Source organism: Spinacia oleracea, chromosome 6 (genome assembly GCF_020520425.1).
Source record: "Spinacia oleracea cultivar Varoflay chromosome 6, BTI_SOV_V1, whole genome shotgun sequence".
In the NCBI taxonomy this organism is placed as follows: domain Eukaryota; kingdom Viridiplantae; phylum Streptophyta; class Magnoliopsida; order Caryophyllales; family Amaranthaceae; genus Spinacia; species Spinacia oleracea.
The window spans coordinates 6,511,142-6,529,037 of record NC_079492.1 but is presented as its reverse complement, the minus strand read 5'-3'; the positions used below and the strand labels follow the sequence as shown (position 1 = coordinate 6,529,037).

The 17,896-nt window shown below is 38.6% G+C and overlaps 2 protein-coding genes across 2 annotated transcripts; both read left to right on the top strand.

Annotated features, from left to right (window-relative positions):
• The first annotated feature begins 2,527 nt into the window (after positions 1-2,527).
• On the top strand, positions 2,528-6,688 carry LOC110790735 (N6-mAMP deaminase). Its single transcript, XM_021995506.2, has 11 exons — positions 2,528-2,690; positions 2,846-2,916; positions 3,023-3,114; positions 3,635-3,694; positions 3,775-4,008; positions 4,128-4,204; positions 4,303-4,372; positions 4,468-4,581; positions 5,647-5,713; positions 5,801-5,905; positions 6,288-6,688. The coding sequence occupies exons 1-11, from the start codon at positions 2,605-2,607 to the stop codon at positions 6,413-6,415; spliced, it is 1,104 nt and encodes a 367-aa protein (XP_021851198.1). The 5' UTR covers positions 2,528-2,604; the 3' UTR covers positions 6,416-6,688.
• Positions 6,689-8,533: 1,845 nt separating this feature from the next.
• Positions 8,534-17,369, top strand: LOC110790736 (phospholipase A I). Its single transcript, XM_021995508.2, has 19 exons — positions 8,534-9,455; positions 10,984-11,131; positions 11,269-11,347; positions 11,472-11,625; positions 11,720-11,929; positions 12,007-12,252; positions 12,340-12,502; positions 12,579-12,839; positions 12,944-13,065; positions 13,175-13,336; positions 13,494-13,686; positions 13,775-13,911; positions 14,022-14,160; positions 14,407-14,610; positions 14,779-15,250; positions 15,549-15,759; positions 15,846-15,935; positions 16,472-16,971; positions 17,060-17,369. The coding sequence occupies exons 1-18, from the start codon at positions 8,946-8,948 to the stop codon at positions 16,922-16,924; spliced, it is 3,954 nt and encodes a 1,317-aa protein (XP_021851200.2). The 5' UTR covers positions 8,534-8,945; the 3' UTR covers positions 16,925-16,971; positions 17,060-17,369.
• Positions 17,370-17,896: the final 527 nt, after the last annotated feature.

Sequence of the window (17,896 nt, the reverse complement as noted above, 5' to 3'; positions counted from 1 at the left end):
AGATGGTTTGAAACTGGCAAGACCTGTAAGAGCAACTCCAATGGTGGGCTACAAGTAGAGCTGTCAAAACAGGTCATCGGGTCGGGTTTGGGTCGGGTCATCTCGAGTCTCGGGTCATGATCAGGTCGGGTCGTGTCGGGTCAATATTTCATTCGGGTTGAGTTCGGGTTCGGTCGGGTCGATTTCAGGTCGGGTCATATCTGGTTTTTTCCTATCCCGGGTTCAGGTCGGGTTCGGGTCGGGTTACATTTCGGTCAGGTTTGATTTCGGGTTCAGGTCTTATCGGGTCGGGTTTAAGTCGGTTTGTAGCAGATAATTTCGGGTTCGGGTCTTATCGAGTCGGGTTTAAGTCGGTTTGCAACACAGTTATTTTCGGGTTCGTGTCTTAGTTTGAATCGGATAATAATCAGATCAAATAGAATTCAGATCGGGTCACTCTCAAGGACGGGTCAAACTCGGGTGTGATAATTAACCTATACATTTTAATTATTTTATATTCTAAAAAATTTTGTTTAACTTATTTTAGAGTTAAAATTTTCAATATCTAGCAATAAATAATTAAAATAGATTTATCAATGTAGTTAATATTTGGTCGTGTCATTGAAAACTCGGGTAAATCGGGTAGCGGGTTGTCACAAGTCGGGTCAATAGCAGGTTTCATCGAGTTACAATCGGTTTTGGGTTGACATCGGGTCGGGTATCGAATCGGGTTCGGGTCATTGTTCGGTCGGGTCAGTTCGGTTATCGGTCATTTTCGGGTCGGGTGTCGGGTTCGGGTTCGGGTGTTACAAAATCGGGTTAAAATCGGTTATCGGTTTTTTCGGGTCGTGTACAGGTCGGGTTTCGGATTACCTATTTTACCGTAATTTCGGGTCATGATCGGTTACGGGTTCGGTCGGTTCAGATCGGATTTTCAGGTCGGGTCAGTTTTTGACAGTTCTAGCTACAAGGTGATGTAGCTAAGTTTGCCTCATCATATTTATAGCTACAATTAATTTAAGCTACGAATTTTCACATTGGTGGGCTACAATCCCTTGTAGCTCCCTATAATATTTAATTCATATCTTTCCCCTTTTATTTTTTGAGCTACCTGCCTAAAATAGCTACAATGTTTTAGTTCAAACTATTAATACGAAGATAAAGGGCCTATCACCTTTATTTTTTATTTACGATGATGTAGATGAGCTTTCTAAGCTATTTGATTTTTTTGTTATTTCTCATACTAAGAGGATAGGGAATACAGTGGCCCACTTGGTGGCAAGGTGAGACACTCGGGGTAGTAGTGAATTGATTTGTATGAACTATTTTCCGCAAAGTATCACTACTCTAGCGGAGCTTGATTTGCAATAATAATCTTTGCCCTCAAAAAAAAAAAAAAAAAAAAAAACTACAATGTTTTAGTAGCTGGTGATGTCATTATTGCAACAATGGTGGGTTATCTGCTCATATATTCTTTTTTTTTTTGTGAGCAAGTCCATTTTCCAACCATTGGAGTTGCTCTAATCCACCTGACTTGAACATACCATCGAAATTAAATTACTATGCGAAGTAGCTGAAGTTGATTTATTTTTCACAATAAACTAATTTTAAATATACACTTCCTCCATTTCACAATAGAATCATCATATCCTTTTTCTTAGGAAATTTTGTGGAACACTACCTTTAAGTTTGGTGGTTTTGTGAATTGCTACCTTATAAAAACTTTTTTTAATTTAACTACCTTATAAGTTTGGTTTGTTTGACGTTTTTCTTTAATGTTTTCCGTCGTGCATTTCTTCCATTCTTTTAAATATCTCTGTTCATTTGTCATTTTGTGCATTTGCCATATTAAATAACCGTTGTAGTGGAGTCCAAAGACGTAAAAATTAACAAAAAACGGCAAATGGTAGTGTTAGTCAAACAAACCAAACTTATAAGGTAGTAAAATATAATTTCCTTTTTAAAAGGTAGCAATTCACAAAACCACCAAACTTAAAGGTAGTGTTTCACCAAATTTCCTTTTTCTTAACTACTTATATAGAAGTATTTCTAACTTTGACCTGATCCGAACGGGCCCGACTCGATCCAGACTTGACATAAAAAGTCTCCTCACGACCTTACGCCTAAAGATGGTTGTGGGCCTTGCGGGCCCAAGCTCGACTCGACCCGGCACGAAAAAAGCCCGGCCCGACACAAAGTCGTGGGCAGAGTCTGAGCCTTAATTTTTTGAAAAAAGTACGACAAGGCACGACACGACCCAACTTGGCACGACAAAGCACGCTAAATTTAGTAAAATTAGCATTCGGCATGACGGGCCGACCCCACACGAAAGCCCATGGAATCGGGCCAGAGCCTGGGCTTTGTTTTGAAAATTTCAGCCCGCCCAGATCGTCACAATGTGGGCCTATAATGAGCCCTGCCCGGTTAGATTCATGGGCCCGGCCCACGGCCATCTTTATTCACGCCCTCACCCAATATGACCCGTCCTCAATAAATCTGAACCGATCCTAACTCGAACCGAACAACCCGAATGATCCATAAATCATAATCCATTAATCTTCTTTGGATAAACTGACTAAAACTGAGTTTACCTTCGTCAACAAATCGTGAATCAGTCGATCAAAAATGGAGATGATGGATTGGTTGGTTTCCATGCCAAAAGTGGAGCTCCATGCCCATCTCAATGGTTCTGTTCGCAATTCCACTCTCCTGTAATATTTTCTCTCCTCTTTTCATTTCAATCTTCTTCAAAAACCCTTAACAATTTTGTTTTTTATTTTTTAAATTTTTGCAGCAAAATTCTAGAACCCAGTTGTAGTTTCTTGAATTGAGTGAAAAAACTAACAAAAAATGAGTTGAATTTCAGAGAACTTGCTAAAGAATTGGGTGAGAAGGACATTATTGTTTTTTCTGAAGTTGAGCATGTTATCCTCAAAAGTATGCTTACCCTTAATCCCCTATGATTATTTTTTGTAATTATTTTAAGATAGTGTTGAATTGGTAAGATTTTTCTGTTTGTAATTGTAGTGATTATGTTATGCAGATGATAGATCTTTGGCTGAAGTGTTCAAGTTGTTTGATTTGATTCACATTCTTACTACTGATCATGCTACTGTCACCAGAATCACCAAAGAAGTATGGTAGATTTTCCTCTTCTTAGTGAAGTTATTGTTGTTTTTCGGCTTCGAATCCATTGAATTAGTTGTGAATTAGTCCCTTGATTGTTAATTTGTTTTTCGCCTTCAAATTCATTGAATTAGTTGTGCATTAGTCCCTTTGATTATTAATTTGTTTTTCGGCTTCAAATCCATTGATTTAGTTGTCAATTTGTCCCTTGATTGTTTGATAAATTAACAGGAAACGTTCCAATTTGGATTATGATTGTCCCAACTCCCAAATAATCCCAAGTTTGAATGTTCTTTACATGAAATGGTCTATAGCATGTTGGAAGTAGAATTTTCCTCATATTAGCCAAAGTTGAGGGCGAACCACGAGATAAGGTGATTTGAACAAGTGATTGTTCCACCTTTAGTACAATAGGGTCGAGGGTACTCAAACACAGGGATTTTAGTAGAATTGTTCGGAGTTTGGATTTACTTTAGGAAGGTCGTGCAAACTTGGGATTGCTGTTGATATGATTACATTACTTTTATAGGTTGTTGAAGACTTTGCTGCTGAGAATGTTGTCTATTTGGAATTGAGAACTACCCCTAAGGTACTAAAGCCATGTTGTTGGAAAATGTTATAATTTGTCCAATTTGGATGTAATTTGGCCTTTTCTAATTGGGAATGCAGAGGAATGATGCTAGAGGAATGACCAAAAGGTCTTACATGGAAGCCGTGATTGAGGGTTTAAGGAAAGTTGATGCTGTCGACATTGATTTTACCTATACTGAAGTCAGATTGGAGAAGAAAGGGAAGTCGTGTGAAATGGGAAATGAGTGTGATGGCATTTCTAGGAAAAAGATACATGTTAGACTTCTCCTCAGCATTGATCGACGTGAGACACTTGAAGCCGCGATGGAAACTGTATGTAATTAATCCTAATTATGTATCATTCTTTTCCGTGAGGTTTATCTTTGTATTTTAGGTAATTCCCGAGATAAATTTACTCATGGAAAGTAACAAATTGCAAAACATGATTATAGGTTAAGTTGGCGTTGGAATTGAAAGATTTCGGAGTGGTTGGTATTGATCTATCTGGGAATCCAAAAGTGGGAGAATGGTACTTATGCTAAGAGTTTTCTTGTACAGTTACACAACCAATGTGCTTCATGAGTTCATTCTATTTGAAATTGTGGTTATGTTTGGTTCTTGTTGCAGGACAACATTTTTGCCAGCTTTGAAATTTGCCAGAGAACAAGGTCTTTGCGTTACACTGCACTGTGGAGAGGTATATGTTGGTGTTTAGCAATCTGTTCTTCGTGCATGCATTTACTTAATTGGAATTTCTCTGATTACCATGTCTGTGAACTTAGTGCTGTCTAGGTCCCTAATCAGGAGGAGATACATGGAATGCTGGACTTTCTTCCTGAGAGGATTGGTCATGCCTGTTGCTTGGAAGAAGATGCATGGACAAAATTGAAAATGTCCAAGATACCGGTTTGTGCCATTACTTGACATATCATATGCTTCCTCTGTTCTTATTTACACGACACAATTATTTAGTCACGTTTGCCAATGCACGATTTTCAAACGTTAATATCTTCAATTATGGATAAGAAAAATTTGTAAAAAGTTGATATTTAAAAAAATATTTGTTCAGAAGAATCTAACAAAAACCTACACGACTATGTTTTTTCTTCGCAAAAGGAAGTCAAATGAGCTTGTGTAGATAGTGTCCAAAACCCAATTGTGTCATGTAAATAAGAATGGAGGAAGTAGTAAACTAGTAACATCGTCACTTTCCCAGAGTACCTTCTGCAAAGTACCTTTTGTTTCTCGATCTATGTGAAACTGAGCTATGTCCAAATCATTTACTAAGGATGATGCTTTATAGCTCTTAACAATTCTGACATGTAACCTAACCTCATGGTTAGGAGAGTTAATTGTGGTGTGAGACTGTGAGCCTCTGGGCTAGGCTCACATATCCCCATGATTCTATCCCAAGAAGTTGACTCATGTAACAATTACGGGCTTGTTAGTTTTTCAGGTTCTATAGCCGGTGTATCCCTGATTCCCCTGAATATGGTTTATGCACCCGGGTGCAAAATGCTCATGCTCACTACACCCAGTTTTTAAATGAACATATAGTTCAAATATAAAGAGCATATTGTTCATACCCAAAGAACATATAGTAAAATGAACATATAGTTCAAATATTCCACTTGTACACGTACTTTGAAATCATTCTCCGTGTTCATTAGATGCTCAATGAATGTTCATTCGGGTGCACAATGAGCACTGTGCATCCGGGTGTATAATCTAAATTGTGCAGATTCCCAGCTGTGTAGTGTTGTCCCCTCCCCAACTTTCGATGCTCGGTTTTTTTTTTATCAAACTGCCATCATAGATACATACTACTTCATACTACTTCCTTCATCCGAAATTGAATTAGTTGTTGCATATTCGATAAACTTGGCTCTGGTTTATGTTTCTTTTATGCCTATTCATGAGGTAAACTGGTAAGTCTGGGTTATTGTTGATCATACATTTTCAATTTTGCAGGTCGAAATATGTTTGACATCTAACATTCGAACTAATACAATCTCCTCCATCGACGTTCATCATTTTGGTCTACCTCCTTTTTATCTGAATTCCTAATTCGAATCTTTCGAACATGTCTGCAACTTGTCTCTGATGCATTTGTTTTATTTGACAGCCGATTTATACAATACAAAACATCCACTTATTCTGTGCACTGATGACACCGGGGTGTTCTCCACCAGTTTGTCTAAAGAATACGCCGTTGCTGCTGCTGCATTTGGTAGGCATCATTTTCTTTGTATACATTCTACACAAGCACACTTAACTAAGGAGATTTCCCAACGGAAAAGCATATATAAATTACTGTTATTTGTGAATAATGCAAATAACATGGCATTTTCGTAAATAAATCAGTAGGAAAAAAAGAAAAAAAAGTGTAAAATAAAAACAGAAACGAAAAAAGTGAATTAAATGAATAAAATATGAGGTTAACAAAATATAATTTGAAGTTAACAAAATAAAATGTGAGCTTAAATGAATAAAAATTGAAGTTAAATGTATATCTTGAAAGTTTATTTATTTACGATTTTGCCATGTGATTTGTACTATACATCAATAAAAGTCGATTTCCATTATCTCATCTGTGTTATATCCGGTGAAAGGTCTTGGGAAGAAGGAATTGTTCCAGCTAGCGAGGAATGCGGTTGAATTTTCATTCGCCCAGGAACAAGTAGCGCGAGAATTGAAAGATTTCTTTGATCTAGTTGAAGAAAGGCTTAGCTTACACTGATTGATGAGTTTGTTGTAAGCTTGGAACTACATAACCAGGCATATTAAGGTTTGGTATGGATTATTGATATTATTATGGAGGCCACCAACTAACAACTATGCAAGTGTGTTAATTGGTGTTTCTTTGGCGATTCTTGCTTGTATTATGTACGGAGTATAGTTCATTTATCTATTTTCCTTTTGTTGACAGAAATAGAAATATGTTTTTGAGGAAATAACATTTGTTATGTATGTTTAAGAAGAACACACGTAAGAAGAATTGAAGATTGAGTTCCGTTCAGTACTTTTTGGCATTGACTTTAGTCAACAGAGCTAGCCGACATCTAAAGATGGTTGTGGGCCTGAATGAGCCCAGCTCATGTCAAACCCGCTTGAATAGGCAGCAGCCCGGGCTCACATGCTCTCGTGCCAGGACGGGATATCACGTCGTATCTAAGCCTACTTTTACTAATTTTAGCGTGGTTTGTCGTGCCTAGCCAAGATGTGTCGGGCCTTATCGTGCTTTTTCCAAAAGACTTGGCCTAGGCCCAAGACACGACCCACTCTTTATACCCGTGTTGAGCCGGGCTTTTTTTTCGTGCCCGTCCCTAAAGCCATCTTTATTGACATCCACTTGAAACTATAATACCGTCATGTAGAGCTGTCAAAAACTGACCCGACCCGAAAACCCGACCTGAACCGACCGAACCCGTAACCGACCATGACCCGAAATTAAGGTAAAACAGGTAACCCGAAACCCGACCCGAAAAAATCGATAACCGATTTTAACCCGATGTTGTAACACCCGAACCCGAACCCGACACCCGACCCGAAAATGACCGATAACCGAACTGACCCGACCGAACAATGACCCGAACCCGATTTGATACCCGACCCGATGTCAACCCGGAACCGATTGCAACTCGATGAAACCTGCTATTGACCCGACCTGTGAGAACCCGCTACGTACTCGATTTACCCGAGTTATCAATGACACGACCAAATATTAACTTCATTGATATATCTATTTTAATTATTTATTGCTAAATAGTGAAAAATTTAACTCTAAAATAAGTTAAACAAAATTTTTTAGAATATAAAATCCTTAAAATGTATAGGTTAATTATCAGACCCGAGTTTGACCCGTCCCTGAGAGTGACCCGATCTGAATTCTATTTGATCTGATTATTATCCGATCCAAACTAAGACCCGAACCCGAAAATAATTGTGTTGCAAACCGACTTAAACCCGACTCGATAAGACCCGAACCCGAAATTATCTGCTACAAACCGACTTAAACCCGACCCGATAAGACCCGAACCCGAAATCAAACCTGACCGAAATGTGACCCGACTCGAACCCGACCTGAACCCGGGATAGGAAAAAACCCGATATGACCCGACCTGAAATCGACCCGACCGAACCCGAACTCAACCCGAATGAAATATTGACCCGACACGACCCGACCTGATCATGACCCGAAACCCAAGATGACCCGACCCAAACCCGACCCGATGACCTGTTTTGACAGCTATACCGTCATGTTTATAATTTATATATCATCTTTGTATAATTTGTATAATGGTACATAATTGTGTGTTTTCTTTTAGGGTGGAATTTTGATGATGCATGTCTTGTAATGTACTTGTAGAATATTCAACCAAACCACGATTTAAGGCATCTTGATTTTGTGGTTGTTGACTTGATGGGATTGAACTTGTATTTATTTGTGTGTGGTTGGTGTAATGGGTTTGCAAAATCTTCAACGCAATGACATTCCAAAATTAATTATCTTGTAATAACATGTTTAATTAAACGGATCAGGTTAGTGTTGAGATTACTAACATAAAACTGACATGAAATAACTCATTTCAACTAAATTGAACAACCATGACAACAAGACACAAACTGAACACAAAAACATGTTAGTAACAACACAATTAGCTAAAGGGGTCGACACGACACGTTTAATTAAACGATTTGGATTAGTGTTGATTTTTTCAAACCGTCTATATTAATATTACACCCGACCCGAACCGACCCGTTTGCAATCTATTTATCAAAAAAACTATGTAAAAAAAATTAAGGAAAAAGAATATTTCATGTAATAAGCCTTGAAAAGAGGAAGAATTTTGCAAGACACTGACTTTGATGCAACAACGTCGTCGTTTAAGCGGGAGAAATTGAGAAACAAAGAAATGTACTCGTAATCATCATCTTCCTCAAGATTCAAGAAGACGTGAAACATGACCATCAAATTTTCTGTAAAATATTGAAAATTCAATCACATTCAAAGCTTAAAGTACTCCTGATTTCACATTTCAGATTCGTTTCTCTCTCTTACATTGTTACTCCTATAGTTGCATCATTCAACTTCAGTTTCTTCATTTATTCATTCATTAATCGATCAAATTAATTTGGGAATTCTTTTCACCAGAATTCTCCTACTTTTTGCATTACCGTAAACCCTAATTTATTGATTATTCGTTGAAATCGGCGAATTTGGAGCAAATTTGAGTTGATTTTCGTGATCAGAGAAGAGGGAAAGCGAAATGTCATGGGGATTAGGGTGGAAGAGACTGTCGGAAGTGTTCCATTTGACGCTACATTTCGGCGAAGAAGCGGAGGATGATGAAGATGACGAGGAGAGAGATTCGATCGTTGTTGTTGAAAATGGCAGCGATTTGTCAAAGAAAATGGTGGAGATGGAGTGGACAGCGGGGGACGATGAGGATCAGGTGGCGTTGAGGTTGCAGTCGAAGTTAATGGTAGAGATGCCGCCGCCGGAGGATGCTGTAGTTGTTGAGTTGGAGGAGAGGGAAAATGGTGGCGGAGTTGCGGTGGAGATGAAGGTTGTTAGGAGGAGGGAGCCGTTGAAAGCGATTACTATGGGGAAAACTGGGTCTGGTCAGCAGAGTGATGGCATTGGGGTTTTGACGAGGTTGCTGAGGTCTAAAGTCGCCGCCACCGCCGTGGCAACTGGTGTTGGAGATGGATGTCTGAATTTTGCTGAGCATTGGAATAGTGTCACTGCCTTGAGCCTTTGTGGTTGTGGCATCACTGTAAGTATGCTTCTTCATAGTCTAGTTATGATTTGTTGTTGGAATTATTAGTTAACACAGTAAGGAATTGAATTGTTTGAATCTTTAATGATGATTGGATAATTAGGGTCACTGTAAGTATGCTTCTTAATAATCTAGTTATGATTTGTTGTTGGAATTGTTAGTTAATACAGCAAGGAATTGAATTGTTTGAATCTTTGGTGATGATTGGATAATTAGGGTCACATGTTGAAGGTATGTGCCCTTAAAGCTTATGTTTGATAGACCCATGGTTCTTGTATACACTTATATTTGAGGAGAAATGAAGAGTCCGAGAAAGTGAGTAACATAGGCCACCTGTTGAATATGCTAGCTAAGCTGAAATAGTAGAGGAATTATGACTTGCTTTAACTTAATTGAATTACCCTAAAGTCTAAATTCCTGCTTAATACAGATCAAAGATGTAAAATAATAGTGTTTGGTGTCCCATTCTATCAAATCGAACCCCTACTAAAAAATGTGCTGTTGGGACACTGATTAGTGCCTATTAGAGCATCTCCAATGGCAAGCTAATTTGGCAATTAGCTTGTTATGCCACATAAGATTTCAAGCTATTTCATTTTCTAGTTAATTTGTGCTCCAATGGCTAGCAACTAGTTTGTTATTTAAATTGGTCCCACTTGTCAATTAATTATTTTGCAACTTTTGGGAGCTAATTTTCTTGGCCAAGCTAATTTATTATTGTCACTCCAATGGTCTAGCTATTATTAGCTTGAAACTTTTATAAATTTCAAGCTAGTCCCTAGCTACAACCTTTGGAGATGCTCTTAGTTACAATTTATCATCTTGCAGTGTCTGCTAAAATACCCTCCAATGAATTAGACATGCCCACCTCTAAACTGCCTGAAGTCTTAAGCTTGCCTTCAATCAGCTTGAGGACAGACCTCGCTCTTCTTCTAGTTTTTGCTCTTCTACTGAAGCTTCTGGCTAGTTAGATTTCCTCAGAGTAGTCTCAGAGGTACAGGAAGAAAGGTGGAATTTTAAAGCATTAAAATCACTTATCTAGAATCAGGGCTCTAGAAGCATATATTAATGGTATTGCAAGATATAGGGGTCAACATTAGGAACCACTTGAATAGATATATAGATGTCACAAACTCACAACACATTCACCATTCTATGGAGGTCAAAACGTATCTGAATTTACCCTGGCATTGTTTATGAGGCGAAGAATGATATTTCATTTAGTTCCTGTTTGACTGACCTAATTGACAAAACATGCAGGTTAACAGTGATTAGTAACTATTTGATATAGTTGAACTATGTATTAAATGGGAGTAAGCAAATAAATTACATGGTTCGTTAAAGGATGTTTTTACCTAACGACATTCTGATTCTTACCCAATATTACTTGTTAGCAAGGAGGATGGAATGCGAAATGTTTGTTTGGTAACTATGATAGCATACAGGTCTTAAACTTGTGATTTAGATTCTTCATTATGCCAAGTTTTGGCAATTGTGTGATGCAAATTTTCTGTGTAACCAATAGGTACTGCCTGTGGAAGTGACGAAACTTCCATTACTCGAGAGGCTTTACCTTAACAATAACAAGCTATCTGTATTACCGCCTGAAGTTGGTCTACTTAAAAACTTGAAAGTTCTAAGAGCGGATGATAACGCTCTGGTTTCTGTTCCAGGCAAGCATATCTATTCTGTATATTAATTCACATCCATAGAATGATCTGGCTTAAAAGCTTGAGTGGAAGAGCTGTTAGATACTGAAAGTTTCTACTAATTTACTCATTATCCTGGTTGGTATGGATTTTGGAAGCAGTGGAACTAAGGCAGTGTGTTGGGCTCGTGGAACTTTCGCTGGATCATAACAAGCTGATTCGCCCATTACTAGATTTCAGGTTGTGTTTCTTGTGATCAACATCAGCTACCTGTCAAACATTCAACCCCCTTTGTTTTTTCCTGGTTAAAGATTACAAGTAAACTTTTGCAAGACACCTAATGTATTTTCCCCATTCATGACAGAGCTGTGGCTGAATTGCGTGTTTTAAGATTGTTTGGAAATCCACTTGAGTTCCTTCCTGAAATTTTGCCACTACAAAAACTGCGGCACTTGTCTCTTGCTAATGTCAGAATTGTCGCTGACGAAAATTTGAGATCAGTGAATGTGCAAATAGAGGTACTACAGATCTCTGTGCCAATTTTGTTTTAAGCTCCAATAGATGCTATTTGAGTGTGACTTTTTCCTTCATTTGGGAACTTGACTATTACAGACAGAGGCGACGTCCTATTTTGGTGCATCTAGACACAAACTAAGTGCCTTTTTCTCCCTCATATTCCGCTTTTCTTCTTGCCGGCATCCCCTACTGGCATCTGCACTGGCAAAAATTATGCAAGACCAAGATAATCGTGTTGTTGTTGGTAAAGATGAAAATGCTGTTCGTCAGCTTATAAGTATGATCAGCACTGACAACCATCATGTGGTATGCCAAACAGTTGTGATATTTTCTCTCGTCTTACCGTTCTCAGATACTAGCTGAATTGTGTTTCATTCTGGTAGGTAGAACAAGCATGCTTTGCTCTTTCATCTCTTGCGGCAGATGTCTCCGTTGCGATGCTTTTAATGAAATGTGATATTATGAAACCCATTGAAGCTGTTCTCAGATCAGCTGTTGAGAAGGAACTAATTTCTGTGCTTCAAGTCGTGGAACACCTTGCTTTTGCTTCTGATGCTGTAGCTCAGAAAATTTTCTCCAAGGATGTATTGAAATCGTTGAAATTGTTATGTTCCCATAAGAATCCAGAGGTAATTTCTAGAAGTATGTTAGTTTAATTGAATCATCCTGAACTCCTGAAGGCCTTTTCAAGAAAATTTGATAAATGCACATCTTAGGTCCAAAGACTAGCTCTGTTGGTGGTTGGAAATTTGGCTTTCTGTTTGGAGAATAGGCAGAAGTTGGTCACTTCTGAAAGTCTGCGGGAACTTATTATGCGCTTGACATCCACAGCTGAGCCACGGGTTAATAAAGCTGCTGCTCGAGCCTTGGCTATTCTTGGTTTGTTCTAAGCCCTACATTTTTAATTTGTTGTTTAAGTTCAGCATAGTGATTATCTTCATCGTTCTTGATTCAGGAGAGAACGAGATTCTACGACGTGCAGTCAAGGGGAGACCAGTAGCGAGGCAAGGGCTTCGGATACTCACAATGGATGGGGGTGGAATGAAAGGTCTTGCAACAGTGAAAATCCTGAAAGAATTGGAAAAGGGGACCGGTAAACAGATACATGAAATGTTTGACCTCATATGTGGTACATCAACTGGTGGTATGCTAGCTGTGGCTCTTGGGATCAAATCAATGACATTAGACGAGTGTGAGGAAATATACAAGAAACTTGGTGAGTGCATGAGCTGCTAAAGATGCTATCTTTTTTTCTTCCTTAGGACATTTAACGTATAATATTGGTTTTGAACCATGTTTTCACTTGGCATGCTTGATCAGGCAAAGTTGTCTTTGCTGAACCTGTCTCCAAAGACAGCGAGGCAGCAACTTGGAGGGAGAAGTTGGATCAATTATACAAAAGTTCATCTCAGAGTTTCAGAGTTGCTGTACATGGAGCAAAAGTATAGATTGCTATTATTTTCCCCTCTTCCTAGTTTCCTACTATTGGTCTTGTAAAATTGGAACTTGATCCTGTGTTGGAAATAATATCCAATCATGTGTTTCTTGCAGCACGGTGCAGATAAGTTTGAGAGATTGTTGAAAGAGATGTGTGCTGATGAAGATGGAGACCTTTTGATAGATTCTGCTGTGAAAAGAATACCTAAAGTATTTGTTGTATCAACCCTAGTTAGCGTGGTTCCTGCACAGCCTTTTGTATTTCGGAATTACCAGGTTTTTAGTTATCTAACTTTTGTTTTAGCTTTTTATGACTTTATTATTGCAACTTGATCATTAGTTTATTTGGAAAACTTATTTTGCGTTTGTGGTGTACGTTTGTTTATTATAGTTTTTTTGCTCCTTTTTTTCACAATTTAAATCTATTTTTCAGTATCCATCTGGAACTCCAGAGATGTACCTGTCACCCAATGAAAGTTCAGCAATCAGCATGTCAGGAGGTGAAAACACAAGCGGGGAAGTTGGTTACGAACATATTGCTTTTATTGGCAGTTGTAAACACATGGTCTGGCAAGCTATAAGAGCTTCATCTGCCGCACCATATTATTTAGATGATTTTTCAGATGGTAATTTAGTATACTGTTCCCTCAATTAGTTTTCATTCTGCCTTTTTTGTTCTCTCTCTTGATTTAGATCTTCCTTGTCTCCAAGCAGATGTCAATCGCTGGCAGGATGGTGCTATAGTGGCAAATAACCCCACTATTTTTGCTATACGGGAAGCTCAACTTTTGTGGCCTGACACTAAAATAGATTGTTTGGTTTCTGTTGGATGTGGCTCTGTTCCAACAAAGGTTATAGTTTTTTGCCTGCTACTCTTTGAAGAGTAATATTTAATACTTCACAAAGATGTCAATGTTGATATCATGATATGAAAAGATTTGTTGATTATTTAATTTTGCAGGTACGGAAGGCTGGTTGGCTGATTTGGGATACAGTGCCAGTGTTAATTGAGAGTGCATGTTCAGTGGACCGAGTTGAGGAGGCTTTAAGTACACTATTGCCGATGCTTCCTGATATACAATACTTTCGGTTTAATCCTGGTTAGAACATTGAATGGCTTTTCCCGATAACAACAATATATTCCTATATTGCTAAGCAGTGTTTCTTTCCTGGTTTTTGGTCCATAATTTTTTAGGAAACTTTTATCTTGTTTGAGGAGTTTGTGGCTGCTATAACATCGCAAGGGTGCTTTTTAAATTAATATTTCTTATGTTTTATCTTTCCTCTTCCTGCCTCTAGATTAGTATGAGAAAAGAATCTCACTAAAAAAAAATGTTTGTGCTCAGTTGATGACCGATGTGATATTGAGCTGGATGAAACCGACCCTGCTGGTTGGCTGAGTTTGGAAACAGCCGCAGAGGACTACATCAAAAATAACTCTGAGGTATTCAAAAGTGTTTGTCAGAGGCTAACGTTGCCATACCAACAGGACGATAGATTTTCGGATGGTGTGAAATCTCAAAATACATCTAAACCGAAGTCAGCAAATGGTACTAACTCTGAATTCTGTCACTAGTAACACATAAAATTCATCCTGTTTTTTTTCCCTCTTTCTTCATTCTCCAAACACAGAGGAAGTAATTTCCCTCTAGGTCTGAGTTTTAAAGTCCTCGATATATGTCGTATTCAATCCAACTTTGATGTTTTTGCATTGCTAGATGATGGTAGCCCTTCCTTGGGATGGAGGCGTAATGTACTTCTTGTAGAAGCTTCTAATAATCCAGATTCTGGAAGAGTCACACACCATACAAGATCACTTGAAACATTTTGTTCCCAGAGTGGAGTAAGAATATCTACTGTAACAGGAATTTTAAATTCTTCTAAGCCAGTCACGGGTACTTCAATTAACTCGCCATTTGCTTCACCTATGTTTACGGGAAGCTTTCCATCAAGCCCATTACTGTACAGTCCAGATGTTGTGCAGAGGATTGGCCGAATTGACTTAGTTCCTCCTTTGAGCTTAGATGGGCATCAGCCTCCAAAATCAACTTCGTCACCTCCAAAGTCTCCTTCAGGACCCAGACAGCTCTGCTTGCCTGTGCAGTCATTGTTACATAAGCTAAAGAATTCACCACAAGTGGGCATCGTTCATTTAGCGCTCCAAAATGACACAACGGGTGCTATTTTAAGGTCAATGTTCCTGCTTTATTTTAGTGTCTGCCCTCTCTATGGCTTATATCTTACCCTATGTTACTCGGACTCTTTGTTTTACCTCAACTACCCGTGTCGGATCCTCGACACTAGGACATGGGTATGGACACCCCTACACTTTATTTTGGTCTAAAATCAAGGAAATTTTCCAAAATTTAGGTGTGTCGGACACTTGAATACGTACCCGAGTCTGAGTAACATTATTCTTACCCCATCTTGCATAGATGGACATTTGATGTTGAAGTTCATGCTTTTGACTGGTAAAATGTTTTTGTAGTTGGCAGAATGATGTATTTGTGGTTGCTGAACCTGGAGAGCTTGCAGACAAGTTTGTACAGAGTGTTCGTTTTAGCTTGTTGTCATCTGTTCGGGGTAGAAAGGAGATGTCAAAGCTGAACAACATCTCAACCATAGCTGACTTGGTGGCATATAGGCCTTATTTTCAAATTGGTTGTGTTGTCCATCGGTACATAGGACGCCAAACCCAGGTTTGTATTTTAGCTTTTTTTTTTCCTCTGGTGCGGATTTATCTCTTCCATAATACCAGACTCATCTAGTTTTTTACTTCGTGAAGGTTATGGAAGATGACCGTGAAATTGGGGCTTTTATGTTTCGGAGAACTGTCCCATCCATGCATCTAGTGGCTGATGATATTCGCTGGATGGTATGTATATACATGTCTTATTTGACAATTTTAAGTTATACCTTGTTTAATTCATGTGCCTTTTGTTTAATCTATAAAAGAAACCTGTGGTTCTTGAAGAATTTTAACAAAGTATAACTGTTACCCTCGAGTTTTACAATTCATGATGACATTGGCTGGAAGGCTGTCCCTTGATCGTGCAACATGGGCAACTATTTCTGTAATCTTGTTCTTAATTCAGAAGTCAGAAATGGAGGTTTTGTTTGATTGTGCTTGCTTATAATGGATGTATAGGATTTCTTTGGTTCTGTTATGTTCACCTTGTTTCCACTTATTTCAGGAAAAATAAGTTCAATTTAGTTTGGATAAGATAAGTTAAGGAAAAATAAGGGTCAACTAAACACAATTTATAACTAAAATAAGTTTTGAAAAGTTCAGATAAGATAATTTCGAAAATAAGTGAAATTCAGGTGAATAGAATGCACGCTTAATTTATATCCTTGAATGAGTTTAACATTATGCATCTTGGACTAATGTCATACCACATCATCTCTCAGGTTGGGGCGTGGAGGGACAGAATTGTAATCAGCACAGGAAGATACGGGTTGGTTAAGCCCTTAATTAAGGCCATTCTAGACTCTGGTGCGAAAGCTGTTCTTTGTCCAACTTCTGAACCTCCTCAAACGCAGTTATCATCATTCAACGGTTCAACCGATTTCGATAACTTGGAAAACGGCAAGTTTGAGCTTGGAGAGGACGAAGCAGAAGACGACGAAGAAACACCAGAACCAGTGAGCCCTATCAGTGACTGGGAAGACAGTGACCTTGAGAAAACCACGGAATCATCAAAGGCTTTCTGGGACCACGAAGAGGAGGAATTGTCTCAATTTGTGTGCCATTTATACGATTCACTGTTTCGTGAAGGAGCAACCGTGCATACTGCGCTGCAAAGCGCGCTCGCCTCTCATAGGAAGCTGAAATATTCATGCCATCTTCCAAGTATGTCCTAGTTCTTTAGTTGACACCAGTGTTACCTGGTTCGCTAGTATGAGATTGGGTAAGAGTTCGCAATTCGCTACCTAATTTGCTAAATTAGACCAAAATTATACCATTTTGATGTTGTAATTTGTTTTTTCGGTTCGCAGTTCGTGGGCTGATTGGAGGATTAGGTAACACTGGTTGACACAGATGACACGATATGTTAATATTCAGACAGGATTATAATGAATGTCATTAGTTAATACTTAATACTCATAAGATTATAGGGGAGGGGTTAGAAAAGGCAATAAAAATTTATACAGGGTGTCTGGAAACTAGAAATAATTGATGAGGCTAGTCCGTACACCCATTTTTTGAGTCATAGAATTTGTATTTTTTGTTTTTTTTTACATCGGAATTAAAGGAAATTGTTGGTGAATGTAAATTTTAGAGGAATACATTTTGTGAGTTCTTTTACTGTGTTCCTTCGAATAATTGGACGGGTTTTTTCCCAAGGTATTTTGGATATTTGAAAAAGTAATATAATTTGTATGCCTATCATAGCCATAGAAAAATGGAGTGACGCATGACTGTTATGGAGGAAATACATTAGAATTTGTAAAGCATGGCTTTGGAATCTCACAAAAATCGAGTTAGAATCAATAATGGAATCAAGGACTTGCCTATTACTTTTTGTTTTCTGTATTATTAAGCCCGGTTTTAAAATATACTGGTAGACACTAAAGATGGTTGTGGGCCGGACCGACCCGAAACCCGACTCGGCACAAAAAAAGCACGGGCCGGCCCGAGCGTGAAAATTGCCCGGCCTGGCCCGACCATGAAGCCGTGGACCGTGGGCCTTATTTTTTGGAAAAAGCACGACAAGATAAATCACGCAATTTTTTGTAAAATTAGCTTCAGGCACATCGGGTCGGGCCGGGCCGGCCCGACACAAAAGCATGTGGCCTTGGGCCCTGTTTTGAACTTTTTGGCCCGGCATGATA